The following is a 20,253-nucleotide window of genomic DNA, read 5'->3' on the forward strand; positions in this document are numbered from 1 at the left end:
GAAACGACATAGAAAATCTCTATTAAAACAAAAAGGAGAAAATAAATGAAACCATGCTGTAAAAATACAGAAGAAAAAGGATACATTTTGAGAGATTAGGTGTCTTGTATCCCAACTTCTTTCCTTCAGCAATGGCCCAATCAAGACTATGGTAGATTCCTAAAAATAGAGGTTTCTTTCTATTTTCCCTCAAAATCAGTTCTCATCACTCAATCTTCATCCAGCAATTACTTCCCTGAGAGTAAATATGTATTATTATTGATGGGTATTATGTGATGCTAACGGTGAGGGTCAGGAGAGGGCATCTATATGGAAAAGCACCCGTGAAACTGCAATGTGCATTATTATTTAGATGTTACCAAAGTTCTCATGCACATTGTATATTTTCTGGTTATTACATATTTCCCGTTTTCCTCCTTCCATTAGAATGCGACATCCAGAAAAATAGGAACGTTATTAGGTTTTATAAACTGACCCTAGTGCAGCACTGGTCACAGAATAAGTTCTGAATGATTATTTTAAGTGATTGAATGAATGAATGACATAATCTAAATGCCAAACACTTAAACCACTTTTGATCGTGTTTCACCAGGACAGCAATTTCGTGGCATTAAGAAGATGACATTATTTCTCTATATTTAATCAGCAACCTCTTTTTATTCCCCAATGTTTGAAACTAAAGGACTAAAGATGAGTACCATGGGACACAATGTTTTTTGGTTTGTTTGTTTTTGCTTTGAAATACTGAATACAACCTGTAAGCAACTAAAGGGCGGGGGGCGGGGGGAGGCGGACCTTAACAGTCCTAACAGATAATTTTGTATACACATAACTAAGCATATAATGTGTTTATCTTCTACCTACAAGATAAACTTCCCACAGTAACTAAAGATTTGGTACTATTTTATGAAGAGACAGTAAAGTAAAGCATAAACCAGGCTCACTTGTAAGCTCAATGTTCTACTTCACTTCAGCAACTTTCACTATGTGTTTTGACATTAAGCCAGTTGCCAAAGTCAAGGCAAATAAAATTCCCATTCAGGTGGGAAATCAGCAAGGGCCTACATATATGCAGAGTACTATAGTGGTCCTGTGTAAATAAGTCTTTTCTTTAAGCATATTACAATTCCTGGGGAGGAAAAAGCTATTACTAGCTACAGAATGTAGTTAGTAACTAAACTAAGGAAACAGCTATAACGTACTGAATTGGGTATTTTCTGTCCTCGAGTAAACAAAGATTCTGTATTTCTCTTACCCAGTGCAAAACACAACCAAACTTCTCTGGCCTATCCAAACTTCACTGAATGTGCATTGTTAACCCATGTCCACGGGATTTTCCAGGTAAGAATCCCGGAGTGGGTTGCCATTTCCTTCTACAGGGGATCTTCCCGACCCAGGGATCTTCCCTACCGAGGGTCTCTTGCATCTCCTGCGTTGGCAGGTGGATTCTTTACCACTGCACCACCTGGGAAGCCCACCAACTGATGACATTGCCTAAATATATCTTTTCAGTAGCCTAAATGACCCCTTCCACCTCCATATAACTCTGGACCACAAGGTTCTCATTATGACGCAGATAAACTACCACCTATAGTCACCCAGGGCTGCAGAATGCCAGAGTGAGTAGCAACTCGAAGGACTCACATTTATGTGGCTTCTGTACTTAACCAAAGCTGCCATTTTTCAGTGTGGGTGTCTTTTTTTTTTTCCCTCATGACATAGACAAATGTTGATGTTTACTACAAGTTGGTACATTAGTTGCTAATTAAGTTCCTGGCTGCTTCAGCCAAAACTTGCTGTATTGAATCCAAGAAAAGAATGGCAGCTACATCAAAAATAAGTTGTTGGGGATTTTGTTTGTTTTATTAAAGGAACGTTGTATATTAAAGAATACAGGGAACTTACATACTGGGAGGTAGAAAACCTTCAGTCTTGGCTTCCTCCTAAACTGAGTTGGTAGTTCAAGTCCTTCCGCGTCTGTCACCAGGCCTTGGTCAAAGCCAAATAAACAGTACAATCTTCCCGTGAAGTAATAAAGTTGATTAACATCATACTTGATCTTTTTCATACCCACCCACAAATTCCCAGAGGAAAGAGTTACTTCTTGGGGACCCACAGGAGGGCAGATTTATCCTGGAACGAGCTCACTTCACCCGGGGGGGGCTACATATCTCCGCTAAGAGAGGTCTTCTTAGTGTTATCTCTCGGCTTGTCCCTGTAATCTCACACTGGGCGGGGCTGGGGGCTGCCTGCATTCGCCAGTCAAGCTTACCAACTTCCTGTTGACATCAGGGTCTGCGGCAGTCTCCCTTCACCTCTGGGTTGGGAAGTCCCCAATCACGCTTGCACGCCCTCCCGATCTTAGGCGACAAGGGGTGGTGCGAGACAGCCGCAGGGAGGGAAGTCTGAATTTTCAGGCCGAACCCTGCAAAGTCGACAAAATACCCGCTGGCATTGCTGAAGCGCTGCCGTCTTACTCGGTGGAAGAGAGAATTCGCTTTCCGTTTCTGTTTCCCACAGGGCCAAAGGACTGTCCTTACCAGAACCGACCAAAAGGTGGCTCCTCCCCGACCAAACAGACACTCCCCGCCCAGCGCATTACGTGTGGAAAGTCCTGAAGAAGAGAATCGAAACAGAAACCGAAGTCAGGCCAACTATATAACTGCCTGGCCGAGGGTTGGCCTCGAAACTCCCACCCAAGTGAGCAGAGCCGGCGCCCTGGTCCCCGGTTCACGCGAGCGCCCGCCGCCGCCGCCGTGTCCTGCGCACCTGCCCACCTGCCCAGGTGCCACCGCGCCCCCGCGCGCCCGCCCGGGGGTCCTGCAGGCAACCCCGTGGTCAGGTGCGTTGCTGCGGGCCCTGCGGCTCCGAAGCAGCAGCAAAGACACCTATCATTCGCTGAGTTGAGAACAACTTTTCCGTCTACCTGGGAGAATCTTTTCCCACCTCTGAGGAAGAAAGATGTCGTCGGATGGGAGTTTCTCAGACAAGAATTTCTGCTATCTCATCTCGTGTTTCAGGGCCAGAGTGAAAAGGTACATCCAGGTGGAACCAGTATTGGACTACCTGACTTTTCTATCTCCAGAAGTGAAAGAGCATATTCAGAGGACGGCCGCCACCACTGGGGACATTCAGGCAGCTGATCTGCTTCTGAACACCTTGGAGAGGGGGAACTGGCCGCTCGGCTGGGCTAGGATGTTCGTAGAGGCCCTCCGGCAAGCAGGCAACCCCTTAGCCGCCCGCTACGTGAACCCAGAGCTCACGGACTTGCCTTCTCCATCGTTTGAGAACGCTCACGATGAGTGTCTCCAACTGCTGAACCTTCTTCAGCCCACACTGGTGGACAAGCTTCTGGTTGCAGATGTCTTGGATAAATGTGTGGAGGAGAAACTGTTGACAGTTGAAGACAGAAATCGGGTAGGTGTCAGTTCAAATGGAGCTAGACTTAAAGGCAGATATTGCTACTTAGGGTTGTTCCTCCATTTGCCCCATTCCAAACGTTTTTTGACATCTTTGAGTAAATTTGGTTCCCTCCTTCCTTGAGACTGTCTAGGCTTTTAAAAACATAATTTTGCAAATTTAAAACAAAACAGCTATTTTTTCTAATTCTTTAACTGAAATGAGCTAAAGAAGAAAGAACTCTAGAAAAATAACGTATGCTAATAGACAGCATTTATTAAACACTGTACGATTAGATTCATTTGCAAAACCTATTATCAGAGTTCATGCTCACAATAATCTCTTGAGTTATTAGTTAATAATCTAGTATTATGAACTGTGCCATTTTACAGATGACTAGACTGAGGCAGTTTAAATAACCTGCCCAAGGTCTACCAGGAAGACAGTGGTAGAGGTAAGGATTTAGTTCCTGATGGTGTGAAATTTTATGTTGTATTATATGTAGTTGCATAGAACCGGGATCAGCAAACCATGACCCATGCTAAATCCAACCTGAAAGCTAAGAATGATGTTTACATTTTAAATTTTTCAGTTCATAAAGAAAGTTTTATTGGAAACAACTATGCTCATTCATTTACATGCTGTGATTGCTTCTGCGCATTAAGAGCATTTGAGCATAGAACCATATAGCCCACAAATCCTAAAATATTCATTATCTGGGCTTTAAACAAAAATTTTTCCAATCTCTGGCGTATATTATGCACTATGCCATTTAATTTTGGTCCAAATGGGGACATTACATAGTACATACACACACACACATGCACACACACACTCTTTTTTTTCTTTAACAGAAGTTTCAGCATTCTTTGGGAATCAAAAATTGGAGATAATTAATTGAAAAAATATGTAGCCAGTAGTAATTTTCCATTTTAATAGAAAAATAATGGATTTTTTAGGTGCCATTTTGACAGGAAGAATTTTACAGGGGATTACACTTAGCATTTTATTGTTCATTGTTTTTCAGTGAATAAGGAAGTACTGTGGCATATAGAAACTCTGTCCTATTCAAATCTGACTTAGAGTGTACAGTGAAAGTTTTATTTTGAAAGGCATGTAGACAAATAAACCCATTTTGGGGGGTCAAAGTCTAACATGCTATGATTTTTGACATTTTCTTTCTTTCTTTCTTTTTAGTTCATCAGTTGTATCCTCACTACAAAGTTCTGGGCACAGGACTCCTATCAGCCTATGATGTGACTTGATCTTTAGTGACTAAAGCTAATGCTCCTTTGTCAACTTGACAGCCTTAGGGCCTGTCCAAAGACCTAAGTGTGTATCTAATTTTGATGACTGGTTTTCCCAACAAGTAAATAACTTTGCACTGTTGTCAGTAAGGTTTATGTAGTTTTGTGTATTGAGAACCAGCTAGAACGCATTATAGTAGTCCAGCTGGATATGACAAATGTGTACATCACTGTGGCAGAATCTTAATTTGGAAGACAGTATGCAGCCTTCAAGCCAGCTGGAGATGGAAGATGGCATTTCCAGCCACAGTAGCTGTTAGGAAGTCCAGAAGCAACAGAGTCCAGTAACACCACAAAGCTGTTTATGTTTGGTGGGTATGATGTCCCGATTGCCAGTGAAACAGCACTTCTCCTTATTTACTCTAAATACGTCTGCCTATCAGCATCACTTTTGTCTTGCCTGGATTGAATTTCCGCCAGCTAGATTTTATCCAAGTTCTTGATTCTGGCAAGCTTGGAGGCAGCTAGCAGGAATGCAAGGGATTTGACACAAAGAAGATATACAGTAAAAGGACATTTGTATACTGGTAGCAGTTAAGGCCAAAGCAACCCCATTTCTCTCTCATAGGGGAGAATGGAGGAGCAATATATGGAGGCTTTCTAAGGAACAGTAGTGTCTGTGTGAGATCCTGGCACATCATTCTTAAAGATACCATCTGTCACAAAAGGAAGCAATGGCGGACGATGGGAAGGAAACACTAGGTTTAGAAGAATCCATAGCATGTTGATATGGTTCCTTGAGGAATGTTTATCTTATTACAGAAAAGTGTAATGAGGAAAGCATGGGAATTTGGAATGGCAAGGCCTGGATTTTGACATCTCTGTTTCTTACCATCTCTATTCCTTTGGGCCAAATTATTTAAGTTTCCTGATCCTAAATGTACTATGAAAATGGATATAATAATAATTTCTTCTCATTCACAGTGTTTTAGTGAACATGAGTGAGAAACAGTGTTTATGAAAAAGCTTTATTAATAAGAAAGAGCTGTTTGGATATGATGATGACTTCTATTATTTATTTGGTTATAATTCCTTGTAAATTTAAAGTTTCAAGGACTAAGGTAAATGCCTTATGTTGAAATTGAGATCTGCCTCCTAAGTTCCATGTATTAAACTATGAGTTGAGGAAGAAACTGTTTTTCATCTAAGGATGAAACCAGGACCTAGTTAGAATTAAGTATGATATTGGTGCTTAATAAGTATTAATTGATTGGAGTAATTTCCAAGAAGTTGTCCAGAATAAAAAATGAAAATGCTTGGTGTAATGAATTCCTTTGCCAGGTATCAGGGGGAGGGGAGGAAGAATGGTTGGATAATGAATATAAGATCTCCAAGTTTGCTTTTCTGACATCTTAAAATAGCATTTAACTAAGAAATTAAGACTTGTAAAAATAATTAGTTAATTTTTTGCTTTACCACATGACTTGTGGAATCTTAGTTTGCTAACCAAGGATTGAACCCAGGGCCCCAGAAATGCGAGTCTGAGTCCTGACCACTGGACCACCAGGGAATTCCCAAAATATTTTATTTTTGTTCTTTTCCTGTTTTCCAGTTGACATTTTCTACTTGGCCTGTATTTTAGTTTAGGATTTCCACCTCCACCACCCAATCCCTGTCCCTGTTACACAAGTGCTTCTAAAAGTGATCCTAGATTAGTTTTGTGACCAGCAGATACCCAAAGAAATTGATTTAATTGATTAATTATTCATTCATTCCCTTTGAAACTATGGAGTGGCATGTTGCACCAGACACCAAGCTAGTGCTGAAAAGAATGGAGAATAATACAGATACTGCCTGTGCTTTCACGGAGTTCATGATGCAGTGTTGATCCGTGTTCATTCTTCTAACATGTAGGTAAAAAGTGTGTAGTATATGTGAGACACTACTGTAAATGCTGGAGACTCATTAATAAATACAAGAATGACTTTACAGAACGTTATAATAGAATGATCCCTAACAGTAAAGGGGTGCTCCTGTACTGACCTGCTTCTATTTAGGCTGCTAAGTGACATCTTAGTACATCCATGACTTACACACCCATGAACTCTGGATCATATAAACATTTCCACAGTGTCTTAACAGCTTAGGTAAGCTGCATATCTCAGCCCTGTCCAGTTCAAAGCATTAAACATCTATAGTCCTGGAAGAGTTTATATACCTTTCATTTATACAAAGAATCAGAGATAGCATCACCAGTCCAGATAGAAACCCTCCAGTTCTATTTACATGAAGTTGAGTATTGGGGTCAGTCTCCTTCCAGCTCATTGTATTGCCACTTAAATTAGGATGGATAAGATTTTTTTTTAGCAATAAAAAGTACTAATAAGAAATTAGTTGTGTCTGTGTGACAATGCTTATTCATTCACGAAGACATTAACTTTTGGAGAGAACTTGTTCTTTAAAATCCTTTGTTTTTAATATGAGTTTGCTTCCTGAATTACCAGTACTGAGGGTTAGTTCTGCTATGTTAAAAAGTCACCATTACTCTTAAATAGATATCTGAGATTATTCTGAAGGAGAAAACCATTTTTGTTGAACTTTACAGCTGTGTTAGCTATCCAGGGTTTAAAAGAAATATCATTGGTTTCTCTACTAATGTATGTTAGAAAAAACTAGATCAAAGAATTCAGAATATGAAATCACTGAACTGTATTACCCACAAATTCATATTTATTTCCCACTCCATGTATTAATTAATAATGTATCCATAGACATTTTTAACTTCATAGCCAAGAGAATACATTAAATGGGGAAGAAATATGAGTGGGAATCATTATATGTCCTGTTTCAGTCTCGTCGAAATATTCACTTCCCAGGAATTTTAATAATCAAGTGTATGTATTGGGATCTTATATTTTTCTTATGTTTTAGGAGAACAGATTAATTTAAAAAATTTTTATGGTTGCTTTAAAGGAAATTGATATACTTTCTAGCATCCAAACTAGGAAGATTTCTTAAAAATTCAGAACCTTGATGATGCTGCTAAACTTGCACAGGTATTATATGTAGTTCCACATTCAAATAATAAAAATACTTGTGGGAAATAATGGCAAAATATTTCTCAAATTCCTGAACTGAGTAAGGACACAGCAAGCTTGACAAATACAAATCATTGTATACTCAAAGAAATAACTAATTAATAATCAAAGAAAATTTAGTGAATATAATAATATATTAGCTTTTTAAAATATAAGTATTATTACAGTGCTTGCCTTGTTCATTTTAGAGAAATGCTTCCTGATTACTTCTGTGGAATGAATTCAAAGCTGATTAAAGGCTGAAATAATTAAAAATGGAAATAGTTGAGTTAAAAGAAGGTGCTCAAACCAGTCTCATTTAGGATCTTTAGTGACTACTGCTTAAATTAGTAGATAATAATAAAAATGTTACAAACACTTAAAGAAAAGGCAAAGAATTTCCATTAGAAAGTTAATGAAATTAGAGAAAAGTAGGAAATGAGCGAGAATCTGCTTAGAAATGCTGTGAGGGAGAAATTGCTTAAACTTTATTGTCATTTTAACCACTTCCTGTCAAAAAATGAACTTAAAATTAGAGACAATTATCAGCTATAATTAGAGTTCAAGAAGGCAGCATTCAACTTCTGAAGCCAATTTCCTGGGATCGAATTCTACCTCTGCCATTTACTAGCTTTATGGTGTTACGGAGGTAATTGGACTTCTCTGAGCCCTGGATTTCTGATCTGTAAAATGGGTTAATGTCAGTATCTTCTTCAGAGTTGTTGGGTTGATATATGCAAAACCTTTATAATTAACTATTAGCTAATGAAATGAACATATCCATTGGGTAGAAATATGCAGTATAATTTTGTTCCAAGTAGTGTCTGCTGGTGAAACTAGCATCTTTGTAAAGATAGATGATTTTCCTGGTTATCCATAATAATAATCAACACTGAATTTGTACCAAGCATTGTTCCAAAAATGCAAATTCCTGATAATAGATGATTATGGGAATGTTTATAGGACTAGAAGATATGCAAATTTGTAGGAAACAATCTAGTTGAAAGGTCGATATTATACTAGAAGACAGACAAATGTTGAGAAGGACCTTTGAGAGTATGTAAGTCAGTATTTCTTACCTAAGCTGCTGGCTGGAATCAAGAGATGCTTTTGAAAAAAATTTCTTGTTTCCCAACATGGACAAATGAGAATCTCTGGGGACAGATCTCAGACATCAGTATTTTCTAAAGTTCTCAGGTGATTCTAACCTGCAACTAGGACAGGCAAACCCTGAAATTTCATTTCCGTTGCTTAATTTTACACACATAGAAACTGAAGTCTGGAGAGGTGAAGTGGTTTGCCTAATGGCATAGCAAGCTGATTGTGTTCTGCCTAATTTCTTTCTGGTCTAAAAGTGATCATTTCTCCAAATGTTTGGGTCTATATTAAGAATTGGGGGGAGTCATTGTAATAATGATTACACAAATGATTCACATTTTAAAAGATTTGCTAGATTAATCTATGAAAGAAATTAAGTGAAAGCTTAAGATAGGAATGAATGATATACAAATACTTCCCTATTTTTAAAAAAGATATATAGAAATACGTTTCTTATAGTATTAAGTAAATACAAATTAAAAAATATTATAGTAATGATAAATAGCACAAATATTAAAGAATATAAAGCTGTGATAGTAATTACTTACCCCATAATTGTAAGAGTCAAGAAAGAGAGGTTGGATAACAAATGTTTGATTTCCTATTTATAGACTCCATGAGTTGAAATAGCAAGCCCTAGATATACAGAAGGAAATTGATGCAAATAGACATAATGTAGGTAGAGATTAGACACCTTCTTTTGCACCCCTTATTCAGAAAGATAGAGGTAAAACATCTGTTTCCTGTGTCAGGTTTGAATATCTCAAAAGCTTTAAAAAATGGTGGACATTTAAAAGAGGATTGGCCCAGCAAATTTCCTCCCTCTAGAATCCAGAATTTCTGCAAGTGGCATTGATGTTTTCTTTAATGATGTTTCCTTTAATGATGTTTTCTTTTAATATGAACCTTTATACATATGGTTCAATATTTCTAAAGGCTAGTATCTGTTTAAATTTATTCATAAGATGTTTGACTTCTTTAATTCTGCTTTTCTTTTAAAACAGGTTTCTGCTGCAGAAAATAATGGAAATGAAGCAGGGGTAAGAGAGCTACTGAAAAGGATTGTGCAGAAAGAAAACTGGTTTTCTACATTTCTAACTATTCTGAGGCAGACGGGAAATGATGAGCTTGCCCGGGAGTTAACAGGCACCAATTGCTGTGAAGACAATACAGGTATTGCTAATTCTGCAAAGGACGGCTTTGTGTGTTTTGCCTAGTGATTTAGAGTTTAATGAAGCCTACAGAAAAGAAAAGGATATTTGGAATCAGAATTTCAGATCTGTTTTCTTCTCCTTACAAATGAGGAAACTGCTGCCTGGGAAAAGATGACCCTCCCAAAGACCATAACACTCAACAAGCTGGGCTAGAATATTGGCCACTGACTCCTCATCCAACATGTTTTCCATTTTCCATCTTATTTTGGAAACAAAGGGATTGTCTGAGATTTTTATCAAGATAATTTTAACATTGCTTAGACAAATAAATTGGAAGAAAATATTTTAGTGGTTATTACAATTATGCTGCAAAGTCTTCAGGACATTTATATAATACTTTGAGGAATTTATTAAACATTTGATAAAAGGTCTATAATTGTTAGTGTATCACAATATTATTTTCTTTGAGTTTTTGAAAGTGTTCAACTATAATACAAATAACGTAGCTCTTTCACATATGTTATTTGTGAAATAGTTATTTGTTACTAAATATAGTATTAACTGCCGCCTTATTTTTCTTTACAGAGTATGAATCCTATGTTTTAAAGAAGTATCAAAAGAAAGACAAATTAAAATATAATTGGCAATGAATGGTTACCAATATATAGTAAATAGCTTGATTTTGTATAGTGTGTATACATACTATACGTATATATATATATACACAGATATATGTGTGCATATATATAGCATGTATTTCTAACTACTGAGCAAAATTAAGCTAGTTCATAAATAATACAACATAAAATCATAACATACTCTTTGGTCTAATGATTTAGTAATTATCTGTTTTTTCTTTTGTATAAGTAACTTAGAAAACTGTTTCTTATTCCATTAGAAAGTATGGTTTATGGAAACAGAGACTGCGTTATGTCTCATTTCCATATCTCCAGCACCTGGAACAGTATCTGGTATATTGTTGGTATTTGTTACACGTTGATTAAATGCTTGACTGGATAAAAGAAGTGAAGTAAGCTTGAAATGATTACAATCCATTTAAATTATATATAATTGTGTATAAATTATAACAACTATATATTGGTAACCATTCATTGCCAATTAAATTTTAATTTGTCTTTCATTTGATACTTCTTTAAAACATAGGATACATACTCTGTAAAGAAAAATGTGGCAGTTAATACTATATTTACAAATAACATATGTGAAAGAGCTATGCTATTTGTATTATTATAGTTGAACACTTTCAAAAACTCAAAGAAAATAATATTGTGATACATTAGCAATTATAGACCTTTTATCAAATGTTTAATATATTCCTCAAAGTATTATATAAATGTCCTGAAGACTTTGCAGCATAATTGTAATAACCACTAAAATATTTTCTTCCAATTTATTTGTCTAAGCAATGTTAAAATTATCTTGATAAAAATCTCAGACAATCCCTTTGTTTCCAAAATAAGATGGAGTGTGTGTATATGGAGAAGGCAGTGGCACCCCACTCCAGTACTCTTGCCTGGAAAATCCCATGGATGGAGGAGCCTGGTGGGCTGCAGTCCATGGGGTTGCGAGTCGGACACGACTGAGTGACTTCACTTTCACTTTTCACTTTCATACATTGGAGAAGGAAATGGCAGCCCACTCTGGTGTTCTTGCCTGGAGAATCCCAGGGACAGGGGAGCCTGGTGGGCTGCTGTCTATGGGGTCGCACAGAGTCGGACACGACTGAAGTGACTTAGCAGTAGCAGTGTGTGTGTATATATATATATAATAGTGTTTACATATTTATGTGTATATATAGACAGACATTTTTACTATGTGATATTAAAAAGCCCTATAAAATTGATGTTAATAAACTTGTGTGTAAGTGAACCATGGGAAGTAAAGTGCCTTCCATATTTGTGGAAGGTCTTTTTGTTTCACCCCAAAACAAATGCTGTGTGGTGTCATAAGTTTAAAATAGCCACAAAGTAAAAAGCTCAAGAGGCTCCCTCTTCTCTCTGAAATCATTTAGGGGTTCGAGGGGATTCATTCAGCCAAAGATGGTCAATCCAACTTTCAAAAGCCGGGAGTAATTCCATGATTTGTCCACTAGCACTTTCCTTAGTTCCTACTGTCATTTGTCTCTATTTCCACAGCAAAGTTTAATTGTATAAGGAAAATTCCCTCTCAATAGGAAGCATCTTGATTTTGCTTTAGTACTCTGGAGGGAGCTCAATGGTACTACTTGCTTGCAATATCAAAATTATAGTTGTTGTGGTTTTTTTTGCATTTATTTATTATGGCCCACTATTATTTCTATAGCATAACTCTAATGCCAATCTGCTACTTCTAAAGGGACTTCAGGTCAAATTTACAAATGATGATGGGGCCAGATGTCTCCCTTATCCCTCAAGGATGAGCCAGACTCCATCACACCTTATGATGAGTTCCCTTTCAAGACCACATGGGGTCATTTCCATCCATGAGGACATTCTAGACTTGAACTTTGAAATGGCTACAGTCTCAATTTTTTTGTTTCCTGGGAAATTTTGGTCTCCGTGTATCAACAGATATTTGAAAGAGCAGCGTTGCAGATCACAAAAGACCTTGTTACATCCATCCTCCAAAGTAGATGGTAACTACCCATCTTACAGCTGTGTACTATTTTAGGAAAAAGGCTAGAAGATTGGCTCGGAAGTATCTTCCAGCTCTCATGACACAGACAATATGTCTGGCTGCATTGCTTTCTTTTTTTGTGGGCGTGGTTGTTGGGGCAGAGCAACAAGTTACATATAACATATTTCTTTCTAAGATATTTTGGTGCCTTTTAGAAGTCTAATTCGATTTTTCAAATTCCAATTCTTTGAACAATAGCCACCCTAGGTGAAGAATACATGTGAAATAGCTGTGTAATAAGGCACCTATCACATACATCTATCTAATATTCACAAAACTTCCTCTTTACTTTCCTTATTATATGCCATGACTATGACTGTCTTTAAGTGTCTATTTCAGAATGGCTTAGGGACTAGTTTATCCAAATTCCTCCTGCCTGTGGGCTTACATTGGCTGGTGAAGGTCAAGCACTTTATAAAAGGAATAAAGGCCCTTCTGAAAAGAAAAAAATACGGCACTAATTAATTGTCTTTCATTCTTTTCACTCTCCCTGGTGTCCTGACAGGATCCTCTTAAATTTGGGGCTTTCCTTCTTTCAACCAAAGTGGATGATGATAGATGTTGCCCCAGATATGTGGGCTCTTAAAAGGCAGGGAGCAGGGTTAGGGTTTCTAAGGGTCTTTTTCTTTAAGTTTTTAAATGAATTAATTTATTTTCGGCTGCACTGGGTCTTTGTTGCTGTGCCTGGGGGCTTCTCATTGCAGTGGCTTCTTTTGTTGCAGAGCGCGGGCTCCAGGGTTCCTGGGCTCAGTAGTTGCAGTATGCAGCCTCGATTGCCCAGTAGCACATGGACTCTTCCTGGCTCCTGCTCAGTCGCTATGTGTCTGACTATTTTTGACCTCATGGACTGTAGCCTGCCAGGTTCCTCTTTACATTGGGTTTTCCAGGCAAGAATACTGGAGTGAGCTGCCAGTTCCTTCTCCAGGGGATCTTTCTGACCCAGAGATCAAATCCATGCCCCCTGCATTTAGCAGGTGGGTTCTTAACCACTTAACCAGGCAAGTCCTCTATGCTTCTTTCAAAAGTTGGATAGAAGTTACAATCTCCATCTGGGATTCAGCATTCTTATATTCTCACTACCCCTACCAGCAGTCAGGGTACTCCTGACAAACTCACTCTAAACAAGTAGGGCTTACTTCTCATGTCCTCAGAAAATCCAATCAGGGGTTCAGGAATTTAACTATTGTTTGCTGATCTGTACATCTTATTTGGGGAGTCTAATCATTTTTTAGCCAGTCTTGATGCCCAGAACAAAGTTAGCTGTGATTATTCATGTGGTAGGAGCTGCTGTGGGCAGAATCGTGCCCTCCTCAACCCATAAATTCAGAGGATGAAGCCCCAACCACCTCTGTGACTGTACCTGGTGGTATGTCTTTAGGAGGTAATCGAGGTTAAATGAGATCATCAGAGCAGACCCCAGTCTGATGGGCCCAAGGCCTTAGAAGAAGAAGAAAAATGAGGTCTCCGTCTCTCTTTCCCCACCACGCGAGGACCCCGTGAAGATGTCACGCTCAGCAATCTCAGAAATAAACTCTCATCAGAGACCAAACGCTGGCACATTGACCATAGACTTCGAATTTCCAGAAATATGGTAAAATACTTTTTTTTACTTTAGCCACTCGGTCTACGGTGCTTTGTCAAGCTGGCCTGCACCGATTAACACAGGAGACTGGGGTCTAGAGCCTGACACTTACTGAATCATGGCTCCTTCATGTCTCTGGATCTGTGACTTTCACCAGGTACCTGCCCATTCTATGCCTCAATTTACTCCTCTGTGAAATAGGGATAGTAATATGACTTACCATCGGGATTATTTTTAGGATTAAATGATTTAACATTAGTAAAGCACAAAATAAATTGCCTATTATTATTATAAACCCCAAATATGCTTAATATATACCGATGAATATTACCAAATCATCTTGTCTAAAGACAAACTCCAAAGTCAGAACAGTTGTCTTCAGGAAATTCTCCATACACAGCACGTATCTTCTCCTTATTCTTTAAGATAGGTTAATCAAAAATGATACTTTAGGACATTTTCCTTATGGCATCAGTCTCTGACAGATTGTACTTAAGAAGGGCAAAACTCTTGTTTTTCTTCATAACCCACAAAAGCATTTAAGAAAACACTCAGTGCATGTTGGCTGAAGGAGAAAAGGCCAGATGAAGATGAAAGAAATAGAGGGAAAGAGAAAAGAATGATCAGAATATTTTATTAAATTTCTAAAAAATCTCCAGAAATTCAAAATACATAAATGTAGGCTGACATTAAAGCATATGTACATCTCATGTAGAATGCACAGTGAGAGAAAAAAATGGCAAGATCACAAGTTAAAGAAAAACTACCACCAAATTTGCATTTTCACTAATGCAGTCTTATGTGTGACTGTGTATCACTGAAATAAGTGGCTAAAAGTGATGGTCAGATAGGAAATCATCACACTTATGATTAGCATAATACTTAATATTATATTGGCTTTTTAGATAAAATTTAGTCATCGCAAAAGAATTACCCACTGTGTTCATATTAAAAATAAAAATACTGTCAGAACGTAAAAACATATTCCAAACCTTTCAAAATGTCAAACCATTGAAGTGTATTTAGGCATATCTTTACTAGAGACCCCACTTGGTTTTCAAAATAAAAATAGCAGCTCTTTATATTGTATAAAAACTTGCATTTCATTGCAATTTGCATTCTGTTTAGAATTTCAAAGTATGTAAGTATATTCAGGTTAATCTCTATTAGGAACCCCTATTTGTTTTCAAAACACAATGACAGTTATGTATACTGTATAAAAGCTTGCATGGCACTATTGTTTACTTTTTGATACTTTTGTTCACAGAGTCTGAGAATTTATCACAAGAAGATGGTCTCGAAGTCAAAGAGCCACTCCTTTTAGCCACGGATCAGCCAAATCTGGAGGTCTGGGACATAGAGAATAGTTCACTGGAATCGTCTCTTGCAGATTCTTCTATAGTTTCAGGTACTTGGTGCACACACACTTTACATGCACTAATTAACGACTTCTGGAAAAATCAATTGTTGCATTGATAACATTAGGATCTATTAAACAGAGGAAGGAAATTTGGGCTTTGAGGTTTTGTATTTGTATTCAGATAATATTTCTGGAGGAGATTAAATGAAAATTATTGCTCTTTGTGGCTAAAAATCTTTTAAAGCTAATGCAATATTAATATGTTATGAATATGAACACACTCAGTTCTAATTTTATTTGATAAACATGTCCATGGTTCTTGTCATATGGTAAATATCATAAGTGCATCCCATGATTTTCAAAGTACTTTCAAATACATGAATCCGTTTGACTCATCCAAATTTCTGAGAATTAAATGAAGGTATTACCTTTTCCCTTTTTTATAGATCAGGGTGTCACAGAAAGGTTCGGCTGGATGGTAGAAACCAAAACCAAGATTGTAGAAAGGGAGAGGAATGGGTGCTAAACAAGAGTTTGCTTGAATTTCAGTAACTAATTGGTGTGGGTACTAGAAACCACCATATCCACCTCTTTTGATATGAAACAGGCTTGAAGAATGAAATAAATTTAACCATTTCCCCTCCCTAGTTTTCTCGTAATAGGAGAAGCCTTCCCTCCTTCCGCTCTGCCCCCCTCAAATGGCCACGTTCATTTTTCAGAAATAGTTGCTGGAAGTCTGTGGTATACTAGTGAATGCTTACCAAGCGGCCCTGTAGGGAAAAGAAAAAGCCTTGATGTTTAGGATATGCCATCTTCACGGTGTAAATACTTGCACCATGGCTACTTTCAAGCGTCCACATAACGTCACTGAACACTAAGTTGGGAATAGATGTGCAGTACATTATTTGCCATTTATTACATGGAGACGATAGACTTAAATAGCCTCAGCATCACTGATGATTGTAAAACCTACAAAAATGATTAGAAAATGATGAGTTTTAAGTATTCATTACCTTTGTTTTAATATAATTTAGTTAGTAAGTCCATATCATTTAATTTGTAAAGATGCTTGTGCTTAACATTAATAAAATTCCGCAAAATTCCAGAACATTTAACAGTTGTTCCTGTGGGCCCGTATAAGCTAACTCTATCACACTACTGCAAAATATGCTGTTTTCAAATCAGAAAAGTAATATAGCTGTGTTGTAGGAAATTTGGAAAACAGAAAACAAAGGAAAAATCCACTCCCCCTTTTCCAATAAAATACATTGCTCTTCATATTTGGGTATTTGTTCTCATTTGTTTGCATACCTGGATGTCTATATACAATGGCATTTCTCCTGTATTTATTAGATATACTTCTACAGCATGATTTTTAACAATTGAATAACAATTCCATCTATTGGATGCTTTTTAGTTAATTAACCACCTTTTGAACATTTAGGATGTTTCCAAATTTCTACATCATGAATAACGCTGCAATAACTCTCTTTGTATTTATATCTGAGTTTAATTCTTTCTAAATTTATGTTTTATTTTTTAAAATTTACTTTATTGAAGTATAATTGATTTACAGTGTTGTCTCAATATCTGCTTACAGCAAAGTAATTCACTTATATATATATATGCATTCTTTTTCATATTCTTTTCCTTTATGGTTTGTTTATTACAGGGTATTGACTGTAGTTCTTTGTTCTGTACAGTGGGCCTTGCTCATCCATTGTAATAATTTGTGTCTGCTAACCCCAAGCTCTCAATTCATCTGTCTCCCCACTCAGTTTAATTCTTATAGACATATTACATAATTGAAATTTCTGGATCAAATGATTTCTATAGTTTTAAAGCATTTGCTATTTAATGCCATATTTTACTCTAGGAAATTGTACCAAACAATATAGGGGAATTCTTACTGTCCTGAAGTCTCATGTACAAGAGTGGGCAATGCTGTTTTTAAACTTCACCGATTTGCTATGTTACTATCTGAATTTGAGTTTTTAATTTCCAGTGAAAATCATATTTACAAGTTCTTTCTTTTTTTGTTCTTGCTGCTAATTGCCTATTTTTCTTTTAGAGCATTTATATTCTTCTTGCTGGTTTAGGTGAATTAGCTAAATATATAGGGTAGCAATACTTTGTCATAAACAGTACCAAGGTCTTTTATAGCTTGCCTGCAATTTAGCCTTGTTTATTTAAGGTGTTGGGTTTTTTAAGTGGGATACTTCTGACGCATTAATGTGCTTATGAGTCACCTGGAGGAGGGGGTCTTATTGAAATGCAGACTTTGATTCATAGTTTCTGTGTAGAGCCAGAGATTCTGTCCTATTCGACCCAGGTGATGCTGCTACAGCTGGTCTTGGACCACAATCTAATGTACAGAATAGCAAGCCTGAATTCTAGAGGATCTTTTTTTTTTTTCATTTCAGCAGCTGTACTTTGTTTCAGAAATCATGGTTGTATAGGAATGCCAAAATTACTACCTGAATGTGGACTTTTCACGTTTTAATAAATTCCTTGTTAGGCTACCTGACATCTCTGTGGGTTACTGGCTATTTTCTAAATTCACACTAGAAAGAATTAAACCCAGGTCTGAGGCTGGTAGTCTATCTTCATCTCAAATGAAGGGTTTTCATCAAACTTGCCAGCCTAATGCATCTTGTCAGCCGGCAGTATCTGTGGAACATTCAGAGTCTCAGCAAGGACAAAATTAAATGCAAAACTTTTTTTTAAAATCTGTTTTCTGGGACTTCCCTGATGATCCAGTGGTTAGGACTAGAAGAGTCCACTTCAGCGGGGTGTGAGTTCAGTCCCTAGTCAGGGAACAAGGATTCCACAGCCATGCATCGTGCAGCCTTAAAAAGAAAAAAATCTGTTTTCTTACTATTTAATATAAAACATAAATTTGCATCATGTGAAAAAATCTGGATTTTACAATAATGGTCTTGAGGGACAGGAAAGGGTTTGTTTTCCTTCTTGGGGTCCCTTCCCTCCCTTTCTTTCACTTCTTCCATGTAACAAATCTTTATTAAACTCCTATTGTGTGCCAGGCATGCACTGTTCAGTTCAGCACTGTAAATATTGTGATGGAACAAAATAGAAGTGGCTTCTGCCCCAGTGGAGCTTTCAATGATGGGCATGTCAGCCAAGCAGTAGTCACTCTGTAACTGCACAACGTGCTGTGGAAGAGAAGTACAGACTGTTAAGATGTATACTAGTCTGAGGACATGTATAACAAACTGTACTACAATCTGAGGACTCCATCCAGTTCAAGACTTCAACAGCTACTAGGCTGTGAGGTTCTTGTGCTGTCTGAACTTCTTGTGTGGACTTGGGAACAGGTTCATCCAATCCATTCTGGCCCTTCCCAGAACAGTAAGAATGGGTAACCGAGCTCTGCTTCAGGCCTTGACACTGCTCCTGATAGATGTAGATCATCCCAGTTATTTGTTGCTCTTGTTGTTGTTCTTCAGAACTAAGAATTACTGATGTAAATGACTTTTAAAGAATCATTACCCCCAAAGAAGTTATTGGAATGCTTTTGACAGAAGTTTTTGTTGCAAAATTAACTGTAGAAGGATTTTGCCTACGTTGTTATTCTTTGGCAAGCTTAACAATCAGGATAAATATGAAAGTATTCAATATTGAAAATATTCAATAATACCAATTTACATAATTTTGTGCATTTACTGATACTGATAATGTATAATCTTTAGTTTGAATTTCAGTACATCAGGTTAAGATTTCAAGTACAGTTACCAAGGTAGCATTGAAAGAAACTTATTACTTAAGCTACACACATTCTATAAATATGAAATTTCATATGCAAAAAGAAAAAATGTGGTTTGAATTATTTCTAATTTTAAATTAGACTTCTCTAAGTTTTATTTCCAAATCAATTTTTAAAGTATTTTTTTCAGTGCCCAATAGTCTTTGTGGATACAAATGATAAATATTTATAGTTTCAAGGCAAAGATTCTTTATATATTGTTTTTAACCTTTTTTACTCCTTAAACTCCTGTCAGGTAAGACACACTAGCGTTAGTAACAGTAGCCCACCGTGAAACTAATTTTAATCACATCTCTCCTTCAACCTGGGGGTGATAGATCAGAATTCCCTATTGGGGAGTCCTGGACAGTCATTTTTGTCATGCCTCTGCATCGGGGGTTGGCATTTCTTCTTCCTTTCTCCTTTCAACTGCTTCCCTTTAAAAAGTGGTTAGTAATTAAGATAGACCCACACTAATGCAATAATCTATTTTTTTCCCACACTAATACAATAATTTCTAAAGGATATTTGAATAGTTCTCAGACTATTCATAGAATTTTCATGCTGGATGTAATAATTCTGCTTTCTGTAGTCACTGGTCATTTTCTAACAAGAAACTATTGGAAAACTTTGATGTTTCTCTGGACCACATGTCCCTAGAAAATATCAGAGGGAATTAGTTTTCTTCTATTAAAAATAATTTAACTATAAAAAATATAGTTATCTGATATATGTTAATTTTATAGGCTTATGGTAAAATTGGTTATGCAATCATTTTTAATTTCTACTGTTAACTTTGTTAAAAGAAAATAAGTAGTTATTTTACTTATTTAAAAGTTGACCTTTTTAATATACTATTTTATACATTAGTGCCCTATAATTATATAAAAACAAAGC

At 36.9% G+C, this 20,253-nt stretch overlaps 2 protein-coding genes across 4 annotated transcripts in view; one reads left to right on the plus strand and one right to left on the minus strand.

The window, feature by feature from the left end:
• The window catches only part of GCA (grancalcin), a 41,782-nt gene extending 38,999 nt beyond the window's left edge, over positions 1–2,783 (minus strand). The window contains exons 1-2 of one of the 3 annotated variants that reach the window (XM_069574335.1): positions 2,541–2,783; positions 2,273–2,425 (exon numbers count right to left, since the gene is read on the minus strand). The gene's annotated coding sequence lies outside the window, so the exon portion shown is untranslated. Of the gene's footprint in view, positions 1–1,905; positions 2,019–2,272 lie in introns of all 3 variants that reach the window. The other 2 variants (XM_069574334.1, XM_069574336.1) reach the window with 2 other exon arrangements.
• IFIH1 (interferon induced with helicase C domain 1) overlaps positions 2,279–20,253 on the plus strand; it is a 60,418-nt gene continuing 42,443 nt past the window's right edge. The window contains exons 1-3 of the mRNA XM_069574331.1: positions 2,279–3,417; positions 9,826–9,994; positions 15,501–15,641. Coding sequence (XP_069430432.1) covers positions 2,962–3,417; positions 9,826–9,994; positions 15,501–15,641 — 766 coding nt within the window. The 5' untranslated portion in view covers positions 2,279–2,961. The remainder of the gene's footprint in view (positions 3,418–9,825; positions 9,995–15,500; positions 15,642–20,253) is intronic.

This window comes from Ovis canadensis, chromosome 2 (genome assembly GCF_042477335.2).
Source record: "Ovis canadensis isolate MfBH-ARS-UI-01 breed Bighorn chromosome 2, ARS-UI_OviCan_v2, whole genome shotgun sequence".
NCBI classification, from domain to species: Eukaryota; Metazoa; Chordata; class Mammalia; order Artiodactyla; family Bovidae; genus Ovis; species Ovis canadensis.